Here is a 12,050-nt window from a genome sequence, read left to right as displayed (position 1 = left end):
CAATGTATAATACCAAGAAACTTTGGACTTAATGATCCCAGGATTCTTTGGAACTAATGATTTCTGGAACTTCTGAAATCTGTGTACCTAAGAAACTTTGGAATTTGAATGCCAGGAATGTTTGGAATTTAGGATGACAGGTTCCTTTGGAATTTATGATGTCAACATCTTTTTCAGAAACACCTAACATCAACAAATGTAAATATTTCACAGAGCACATACGTTGTTTTGTATACACTGATTTCTAACTTACCAACATTAAGTCCAAACTCAGCTTGTCCAAAGTAATTAGTTTGCCTCATATCATACTGTCTACCATTGATTTTCATTGTCTGGATACATCCTCTGAATGAATGAGACACACCAACTCTGTTACTAATAGCTCCCATGTCTATGTAACCACCAAGGTACAACTTCAAATGCATAGTCAGTTCAGAGTAAGCTCCCTTTAAATGTACAAGATATTTGAATTTATCAAAAAATTTTATCAATATTCATTGTACATGAGAGTGGAATTTTTCTGAGAACATTCTCAACATCTTACAGTACTTCATAAAAAAAAAAAAAAAAAAAAAATTCAGAAAGATAATTTTGGAAACTGCAACTTACTTGTGTCTCCATCATGACTTAAAAAGTTAGATGTTGAATAGAATAAAACATTCTTGCTTTTTGCCATTTTCAGAAAGCAGATCTATTCTTGAAAGTTTTAAAGCATTAAATTTTCAGAAATAATTTGTTAACTGAATATCTTATGTTTATATCATTAATGAAAACCATTCAAAACAAACCTTTGAGTAACCACTGACTGTTCCCTGGTTATTAAGAATAACAGATCCACTATTATCCACCCTTGCCACAGTCACTGTATTCCAATCTCCAATGTTCACTTTTGCCTTAGTCTTTAATATGGCTTCTCCTGTGCCACAATCAAATCTTTAAAAGAGAAAAATCAAAGTACTCATGTACTGAATCAATTTATATCGATTGTTATAATTTTTACGCCTCAAATAATCGACCGTCAAATTACAAAAAAATATGGGATAAAAGCAGGGACTAATGGAAAGCATAGGGATCGAATTCAAATGTATCAAAACACAAGGTTATTGTTGTAAATGGTTAGTATTGAACTATTTTTTAATTCACCATTCTGATTACGAAGGACATTTAATAAACACACAACAATATTCGTGATATATCGTAGCATGCAGTGTGCCAATTTCTGAAATATTCAGGTTTAAATATTGGTTTAAATGTAACACCTAGATGAATTAACACAAAAGTATCCAACAAACTGCATAATTGAACTACAAACTACTAGTTGGCCTTTCTCAATTTGTAAATTTTCAAGTCGAATCTCCAATTCGAAACTGTCTGTCAAATCATTCAAACTTAAGACACAGTCATTGAAATAAAGCATGTCCTTAGATGTATGTCCCTCTCAACTAGCTACATTTCTCAGTTGATAAGTCATATAGGTCAAGTCCTACAAGTTATCTCAGTAAACACCCATGTGTGATGAAAAAGCACAGTAGTTTCTGCATATGCACCTTGTTCAAAAGATGCACACATTAACATAAACGCCAAAGTCTTAGAATAAAATGTAAACAATTATGTCTGGTGCAGGAAGCACCTACAGCTCTATCATTATGACACAATGCCAAATAGCCAAATCCCCAAATTACAAAAAAAGCAATATCACCAGACCAAAGACTGACACAAGTCCTGAGAAATGCATTATCAATATTATTTCTTTGCGATCGTTTATAAGCAAAGTTTCATTTTTATTTTTCATCTCCGGGCTTCTGATATCACAAGGCAGTAACTGTGAAAAAAATACATGATACAGTGGATGATAGATCAGGATGAGTTTAGCAAAAAATGAGCGGCAAATATAGACTGGAACAGAGAGTTTAGTCCCTGCCTGCAACCTATTTCTTTATATAAGTTTCTTGACCGGAATCACCGCCCCATTCTGTAAATAAATAGATTAACCAATCCCTGCATGAAATATCTGAAGACAGCTCTTCTTATTGGTACTCAGCATTCCTCTTTTTTATTGCTATGATCAATTTTTTTTTATAATCTCATAGGGTTTTCATTTCTAGCCAAACTTCGAATGGATTATTATGCGTCTAAGAATAAACCATTTGTAGGCAACTAGTATATATTGACATATTCAATATAATATAATGAACAATTGGTTTATTCGAGTAAATGCATAGAAATAAACAGGTACTAATAAGAGGTTCGAGGTCGACTATTTTTAATTGAATTGTTGTTAATACAAACCAAATTAAATTCGAGGTAAAAGTTGTTTATTGTGTTTGTTTATTGGCGATAATAGCATAATATTAAATATGACATATTAGAAATACCTATAAAGTAGACCTAACTATCTGCATTTGAACCTTAACCGGGTATGCCGATGGGACTGTTTTCTTGCGGTAGTGTAAAATAATTGCAGATGCTAACAGGCTTTAAAATCTAAATGCTCTAGCGACTGCTATATCAATACTGATCTTCGATCTAAATTGATAAAAACTTTTCATAGACTTGCTTTCACTTTATAAGTACAGAATCACGGAGAGTTTTAACAATGTAAAGTATTCTCTTTAGCTCTTATACAAATTATAATGTTGTCTTTCACAAGCTAAGTCAAAGACTAATCAAATCTCTGATACTCAATAGATATGTGTATTGATGTGCATGTCTTTAGACTTTATTTTTTCACAAAAGCAACAATAACTTGATAAAAGATGGACTTGTCTATAAATATCCTATGCTGGATGGCTGCATATACCATTAAAGATGCCCATAATTCAAAATAAGTTGTATGATATTCTTCTAAGGTAACACTTCCTTTTTCCCTTAAGTAAAATATTATACAGTATGATATATAAAAAGGTAATATAGATGTAAAATAAACACAATGAGTTTTACCTAAATTCTATAAAACCATTCACTATAGCTATTGAAAAAAAATCTGATTTGGCATCTTTCATTTCAGCAGAGAATAAAATAAGACCATTGCTTGAATCAGGTCTGAACTCTAACTCTATCTTGAACTCTTTGTTGCTGTCAGTTAATTCAGGGAAAGCTAAATACCCATCTCCTTCAAACATAGGATACTTCACTGGAATGGCTGAAATGTACAATTAATAATCAAATCAAGAATTGTAAATACTGTTCTAATTTCTTCTGATCAACTTTGATTTCTCTAGTGACTTCAAGGGCTTACAACAATGTTACATGTATATGAAGACTTTCTGGTATCTTTAGAATTAAAACTTAAATATAATGATACTGTTTTTCAGTAGTCAATGCACTTTAAGATATAGGTTTCATATAATATTTGTAAAGGCCTTTCTCGATGATAACTTTTGGAAATATATGTAGCATAATTTTTTATGATAGTTTGAAAATCTGAGGGAATTTATATATTGTAAAAAATACTTTAGGAAATCACAAAAATTATAGCTTTCACTCCCAGTGTAGTAAAATATGCAAATTATTCGTAAATTGCCTCATTATATCCTTAATGAGGTTGGAAACTTTTTTCACAAAATTCAAATGTCAAACCACTTATACAAACATCTTCAACATTCCATGTACTACAATATAATCTAAATGAGATCAACTTCATTGTGGTTTGTCATTTACAGACCTAGTTGTCGCATGTCATGTCAAATATCAAATAAAGTAGGTAGAGATATGTTAAGTCCTCTTCAAAACTAGAAGTTTCACAACTTCTAATAAATAACAAAATTCTGACAATTAGAAAAACTAGAAATAATGTGAACTACCAAATATTTAGCTGTATAATCTCCTCAGTAATCTTCCTTTATGCACATCTGCATATGATAAAATTCAATTAAAATACATTAAATGGCTAATGAGAAGCTGTACTATTTTTTTTTTCATGTAAAATCCCAGAAGTTTAACTATCTCCTTTAGCATGCATTGGACCATAAACACATACATACATGCACATCTATATATATGACATAATATGATGCCTAATCTTCATATATACCCCCATAAATTTTGCTTGCATTGTGTACAAACACTTTGTTTTTCAAAAATATAAACAAACCTTTTTGGCAATATGTTCCTCCAAATCCAAAAGGGCAATTACACTTCGTTCTCGAGCCTCGTACAACACAATGACCACCATTCTGACAAAGAACACCATCACATGTCGGTGGCCTCATTATAGACATTGGTGGCATTAAGCTACCAGATCCTAACACTATATTATCCTTGACAGGACCCTGAGCCAGCTTGCTGTGCCCTAACACAACATGATGTCTTCCAGTCTGTTTATTGTATATTATTTGATCTCCTGATGATTGCATTGAATGTTGTTTTGATGGTTTAAGTGATGATGAAGAATGTATTGAGTTGATGTTGTCATTGTTAACTGCATTAAAACTTTGGTCTGGAATTTCTAAGAAAAAAAACCCAAAGAACTGTTTAAATAAAGAATGTACATTGTAATCTGAGAATGTAACTGTACAAAGATTGACTTATAATATAGCCAGGTTAGTTTATCAATTCATTATGTTTATCATGAACTAAAATTTGGTTATTCATGTTTTCTACAAACTAAATATGTATAACATTCATATTTTATCAAACCTCATGTATATCAGGCAATCATCAATTCATTTCAAACAACCAGATACCTGTAAATGATACATGGCTAAAAACAATACATGCATCATCACTAGTAAGATTTTTATATGATGGATACACATTTTGTATGTAAGGATTGATATGGAAAGTATAACAATGATGTATCCTGAAGTTTCAGACAAATTTGAAAGCTTCCCAATGAATTTAGATCCATGATAAGAACAATATGCCAAACAGGAAGTTGATGTATGATATACAATTTCAAATCCTCTTCATGAAATTTTGCGAAGTTTTTTTGGTATGAAGTATCAAGCTCATAAACGCCAAGAAAAACATTACTGCTAACCGAAAGTTAATAAATGTGACCAAACTGAAAAGCTTACACATGTTACAACTCATAGAATTGAAGCATCTTACCAAATTTCATAACATTAGAGTTGAGTGGCAGCAAGGTACAAGTGACAAAAATGTTTGAACAGATGTACACAGCTCAGAGCAATGTAAAAAAAACTTGACATCAACAATCAGACTGTTTCACATACAAACTAAGGTCTTCATAAATCAACAGACATAAATATACCTTAGCGCAGAGTAATAAAAACTTGACATCAACAATCAGACTGTTTCACATACAAACTAAGGTCCTTCCAAGTCAACAGATGTAAATACATTAGGGCAATGTAATAAAAAATTAAGGATAGCCATAGGGGGATGATGGTTGAGCGTTCACATTCATGCTTAACCCGCCACATACTTTATGTGCCTGTCCCTAGCCAAAAACCTGTAGTCCACTTGTTGTCGTTATTTTTTATGTTCACTGTTATTTGTTTTACATTATCTCTGTAGATTAGGCCGATTTTCGTCTTTTATGAAAAGATTCACTGCATTCATGTGTATGGGTTTCGTCTATCTTTGAAGACCATGGGGTGACCTATGGAAGTTCAATTGTTCATTGCTTGGCTTTACATTCTCCTTTATTTATATTGACATCCACAATCAGACTGTTTGACATACAAACTGAGATTCTCATAAGTCAATGTTAGCTAAAAGACTAGATCATCATTTTCCAAGACCTACAGAATAATGAATGATCTCAATCCGTTAACAAACATTACAGTCCTACTTCTAACAATTGATTTCCATCACAAAACGTTTATCTCTATATCAATCAATTTTCTGGTCATATAAATGCCAGTATTCCCTAGACCCTGTGTAATTATTGTAAATTAACTAAGTAAATAAGATGAAGTATATAATTTGACTCATAGATTTCTCTGATGTATAATAAAGAAAAGTTCTGATTTTTTTCTGCCATTTTTATCAGGACTACAACAAATATATTTAAGACTGAATTTAATAAGCCCTTATACTATTTTTTTATGCAATTCAATTTTGAAATATCCCTTTTTTCCTTATGGAACAGTTTAATTGTTTTTTAGTACATGAAATGAAAACTATAATTTTCTTCACAAATGCACCTTCAAGAAAAGATGTACACTATAGCATAGATAGACCATTTGTAGTAGTCACTCCATTACAACCAGAGCAGTGATATACCTCAGCATTACAAACAATTTGTATCCAATTCAATCTTTTCCTCCTTTTTGTTGCTTATTGATTTTAGAAATCTCAGACAAGCTTGGTGCAGTCTTATTGATGATTATAGATAGTGACATGGAATTCAAAACACCCTGATAGGCTGTTACACTTACATGTAATCTGTCCATATAAAACTAAAGAAATGTCAGAGATAAGTCTAGGAATGAAGTCATTTATATGATAGTACATATTTTGTATTTACATAGTTTGGAAATGCTTATGCTATAAAATAAGTGGCAATTACATTAAATTGTCATGAACAAAAGTTCATTGCCAGGAAAAGTTTTAACATGGAAGGAGATTCATTGTGCAGGGCTGATTTTAGGTATATCAAAAATACCTCTTCATGTAACTCAGTTGATCAGATAAAGCACGAGCCACCATTGATCACAAGAAACATCAAAGTCTATCCCTTGACAATGTAATTATTTAGCTTCTACTCAGGCAGAGCAAAATCAATATGTTTCCACATTTCCTAGTAATATAAATTGGCCAATATTAATTATTGATAACATAATGAATTAGATCAATTAAATAAAGAGATAATAGTAAAATTTCTAGGCAAATTTCTATAGGGTATAAAATTCTTTCAGGTTACCATCTAGTAAAATGTGTCACACAGCCACATAGCCTAGCATATTATCAATAAACAAAACAATTACACAACAAGTACTATCTTTAAAAAAAAAAGATAGCTGACACAGTAAAATTTTGTTCTTTCTACTAATAAATTTCTACATTTCATTCAACAAAATAACACATGCCACACAATGACAATTTTCGATAGTTCTTTCGAATGCCACTAAGTCATCAGTTTTTCACCAATCAGAAAAGACTTGCTATCAGGTGACTTGCGTTTCCATAGAAGAGTGTCCTTACTGTGAGTCAACCATATTAAAACTAGGATGAAATTGCTCCATTTCAACTTTTCATTTTTTTCTGTCCATAACTGAGAAATGTTATTAAACTGCTAAACTTATTAAATATACATGTACCTTGGTATAAAGACAGGAGTAGTAAACTACAGACAGTTTTTGAAATGGTGACTCCATCGTGGAGAGTGGAGACACTGTGACTCCACTCATGATACCTCCACTGTGAAGAGTGGAGAAATTAAAATTTGTGTTGACAGTAGTGTAGGTAAATGTACATGCAGATAATCCTAAATCACTATATCATACATACATGTACATGTAGATCATCCTAAATCACTACATCATACATATAGGTACATGTACATGCTTTCTATTTCACAAACATCAACCACAAATATATGTACATCACAGAACATTTTGGAGACATTTTAAGAATTGGCAATAACAAAAATTTTGTCTATTGAAAAATAACAAATTTTCCATGTGCATATTGTTTATTGTGCAAAGTGCATGGAAAATTTATGTTATTTTTCAATAGACAAATTTTTTTTCATAGCCAATTCTTATAAATTAATTTTAAAACATATCTTTATCTTTAAACATGAGAAAAGTAGCTCTGAATTTAACTGAATAGAGGCATGTAAATATTTTTTTATCCACTGAGATATAACAAAATTATTTTAACCAATCAGATTACAGTATCTATCTCAAATTAATTTATAAAATTATGTTACAGTAATTATGCTAGAAAATTCAAAAATTCAATATTCATTGGGTTTTTTCTAGGATGATTTAAGAAATTTCTTTTTACAGTAAATTTAACAATTAAGAGAACTTTATCAACATTAAATTGTTACATGTGAGTTAATGTTCTGTACAAGTATTAAAATACTTCTTATAAATTGTAGTGCCTGTAAAAAGTTCAATCTAAAATGTTGGGCATTTTTTTTTGTTCTTGAGTTCTTCCAAATTAATCCAGGAAAAATATCTTGCATGAACTGAAATTCAAAATGTTCTTGCTTTATACAAATTCTAAATATGTACAGAAACAAGGGTAAAAATCAACATGTTAAAATCTCTTACTTTGACAAGACTGGCCATCCCTTTGGAGTTGGTAGCCATGGTTACATGTACAGATGAATCCTTTATCTATGTTGATACATTGGTGTTTACAAAATGATGATGCCTTACTACAATCCCCTGAAAGTAAATATTAAAACAAATTAAAATTCAACAGTTTTAATTTTATATGTAAGAGATTAACTAAGTCAATGAAGAAATTGTACAGTATACATGTACATGTAGTGATCTAGGTAGAAAATTAAGATAAAGGAGTACAATCTTTGAAAAAAATGCACTATACACACTAATCAAAAACATAATGGCACACTTAATACATTCTGCATAAACTTATGATTAAATTCAATTGTGCAGCATGTACATTTAATTTGGCATTTTGTTTGTGCAAGTAAGCACTTCAACTGCTTGTCTGAAAGAATATATCATATTCTTCTGAATGCTCAGTGGACACATCATAGGGAAGCTAATTAGTATTTTAGGCCAACTGGGACACTGACATTTACATGTACATTTGTATGTAACTGATACAAACAACATTGTGATAACACATCTCTGTAAACTCTGTTCAAATTAATTTCCAAGAAATTTTAATGAATTTTTTCTATGTACAAATGTACTTGTACAGTTCATAAACAGACATAAATAAATGCTTTGCAAGGCATAGCTTGATACAAGAGCTGAAGACCAAGGCATAGCTTGATACAACAGCTGAAGACCAAGGCATAGCTAGATACAACAGCTGAAGACCAAGGCATAGCTACATTTTAGATACAACAGCTGAAGACCAAGGCATAGCTTGATACAACAGCTGAAGACAAAGGCATAGCATGATACAACAGCTGAAGACCCAGGCATAGCTAGATACAGCAGCTGAAGACCAAGGCATAGCTTGATACAACAGCTGAAAACAAAGGCATAGCTTGATACAAGAGCTGAAGATCAAGGCATAGCTTGATACAAGAGCTGAAGACCAACCCTGAACCATTTGGATAAATGTGGACATAACATTTAAACTTGATAAACAGTTCAGAAAGAGACATACATTTGTCCCATGACAGATCACCAACATAGTAGTACACCACTTTTGGAGTGGTAGCCAATAACATTATTAATTTTTAAGATTTCTTACAAGTTCTTTTGGGAAGTCGTTAGGCATAACCTACGGAAAGTACCATTCAAAATTTTTTTACAAATTTGGAACTATCTATTTGGATAAAAAAATTGCAGGTTACCACTAACAGAGTGGTTCTAGTCACAACCCCTGAAAACGATCCAGACTTCTTTTGCCTTATTGCACCTTGTTGTACAAGAGCATAGAGAGAACCAATTCACTTTTTCTTTCTTATGTGCATGTACATGTAATACTGTTCAAATGTCATGAAAATGCAAGCTTGTTTTTGCCCCAAAATATCTAAACAGTTCATGTTATTATCTCCAAAATCAAGCTCAGCCTTTCTTCTGTGGCATGACACATAGTGGTACAGTGTACAACGTCATAGAAATCTGGATACTTATACTCAAGTAAGTCAAGATATAGTCTGCAGTGTTCTAGGATTCCTATTTCCTGTTACCTGCTGCAAATGAAATTTGGGTCAGGGAAAGTTGGGTGCTTAGTTCCACTTTCCCGTGGCAAGTTGAAAACTTCATATGCTGTAAGGATTTGTTTTGTTAGGAAAGCAGTCATTGACTGTGAAAAAGTTGATTTTATACCGATTTTTCCCTAAGAAACCTCAATTTCTAAAAAATCCTAGAACACTGGTCTGGCCATCAAATGTCTATAGACGACCATTTTTTAGGTCATATAGAAATAATAAACTCAGGTGAATACCTATGGATTGATATCCAATGTTCACATTTGACATCCTATGACCCAGATAAATTAGATTTGTAATTAAATCTAGTTAAAAGCTGAACAAGTTTACTGTTTTTATATAATCTATTCTACTTGTATTTGTGTATGATAAAGAAATTGACAGTGATGGTTAGTAATTTTCCAAAGAAAGTTGAATGCTTTTGTGAAACATTTTGAAACAGTAAATAATGGTTATTGATCGAGAAAAGGATTTTCAGGTAGTGTCTTTACATTTTGTTGCTCCAGTTCTTAATATATTTGGTCACAGAGGCTTCTTGAAACACATTATTTAAAGAGACTGTTATCATATCAGTATGTTACATTACAAAGGGAGCTAAAAGATTAAGAAGCCAGGCAAAAATGGTAAAATGAAAATCAATTTTTTGATATACAATGTACATGTATTTGTACTACTTAAGTTATCACACAAAAAACCAAGTGTCCTTAAACAACGACAGTGCCAAATACACAGTACCAAACATACATTTTGCATATGCAGTCATACAAAAAAGAATACAAAATTTACCCAACTAAGGTCTAAGGTGGTTAATCATGCTGTCATCTATCCTTACCCCTTAGTCATGCTGGCATGACTTACCCCCTTCAAAGGGAATACTTTCAAAAATTATTTTTTAATCATTTTCTTAACTTGAAAATAATTCAAATAATATCTTGTTACAAGATGTATTGAAGGAAACATAGAGACTCCCAATACTTGCATTCTACATTGAACATACAAAGAGATTTCATTTTTAAAACTGTCTTCATTAAAGTTACCTACATGTACCTTAAAGCACAAGTGAGAAATAATACAGTGCCATACAGTAAATTACATGCATGTGTTTAAATTAAAAGCTACAGGAGAGACAAACCAGTGTCAAACAAGGCACATACAGAATACAAAACCAAACACATTGCATGAACAATTGACTTTAAATGGGACAGACATCTGAAAAGGGACATTTTTATCAGAACATGGGAGAACAACTAACAAAATCAAAGACTGAAGTCTTCAAAGTAGCTAATTGTAAAAAATCCAGGCAATTCTATGCTCTATTAAATTTAACTCCCAATCAGTCAGTGATTGTCACGAAGTACGGACTTGGTTCAGAATTTTAAAAAATCACAAATTTTGGTGAGCCAATGTGAAGGTTTTAGGCTGATTGATGATATACATTTATGTTCTTTTCCATTTCACATCTTTTGACATATCGTACATTTGTACATTACTAGGAAAAATAAGTGTATTCCTTTTTCCAAAATAATTTATACTTGACATTTTAGAACGTTTCAAAGCTGAAGTTGGTTTTAAAAACTCATTAGAGCTGGTGTTGTAATGTTTTATACATGTATGTACCAACTTAACTTTTGAATTCTGAACTTTTTTGTGTAACACAATTCATCAATTGGTTAAGATTGGCAAACTTCAAGGGAAGTTGTGATATGCTCTCTATTGAAAATCAAAACGAACTCAGAGACAAGGTGATTCTCTGATATATTACAGAAAGTTCAATGCTAACTAATCATTTCATCTTTTGATATGTAAACTTCCCACTCTCATGCGCCCCGTGCAGGTCCGGGTGTTAAAAGAATAGGCCTGCAGCAGCGCTAAGCTTGTCGTAAAAGGCGACTAAATAGTGCTCAGAACCCTAGCCAGGGGCTAGAGCGCTCTGCCTACAGAGCAACTGGGATGTGTGCCCCAGGTGGTAGAATGGGGTACCCCTGGGGTGTTACATGCTGAGGTACATTTTGATCTCCTATTAAGCTAGAATTGACAGTTCTACAACACTGAACAGCTGCATGAAGTGGTGTAACATATATATATGAAAATCATATACGAATGTACAGTACTGAATTTACAAGTGCAAGAGTTGCTAATAACTTTAACCACTTAAAAATTGATTTAAATTTCTTTAAATGTGTAAGTACCATTCTGTGTGAGAATCAGGCAATGGGTGGCACATCATATTTCTCAATTTGGTCCTTTTTTTGCCTCAAATACATTCAAT

General features: G+C 32.1%; 1 protein-coding gene across 3 annotated transcripts in view; it reads right to left on the bottom strand.

Moving 5' to 3' along the window:
• The window catches only part of LOC148630149 (pikachurin-like), a 37,901-nt gene that overhangs the window by 25,199 nt on the left and 652 nt on the right, over positions 1-12,050 (bottom strand). For all 3 annotated transcript variants that reach the window (XM_088561792.1, XM_088561785.1, XM_088561800.1), the window contains exons 2-6: positions 8,193-8,309; positions 4,094-4,447; positions 2,941-3,142; positions 789-933; positions 254-446 (exon numbers count right to left, since the gene is read on the bottom strand). In XM_088561792.1, the coding sequence (XP_088417918.1) occupies positions 254-446; positions 789-933; positions 2,941-3,142; positions 4,094-4,447; positions 8,193-8,309 (1,011 nt within the window). The remainder of the gene's footprint in view (positions 1-253; positions 447-788; positions 934-2,940; positions 3,143-4,093; positions 4,448-8,192; positions 8,310-12,050) is intronic.

The sequence above is a fragment of the Perna viridis genome, chromosome 1 (assembly GCF_037379345.1).
Source record: "Perna viridis isolate PV_CMFRI_1.1 ecotype Kerala chromosome 1, ASM3737934v1, whole genome shotgun sequence".
Taxonomy (NCBI): Eukaryota; Metazoa; Mollusca; class Bivalvia; order Mytilida; family Mytilidae; genus Perna; species Perna viridis.
Note: the sequence above shows the minus strand (reverse complement) of the source record. Positions and strands in the feature narration are given on the sequence as shown.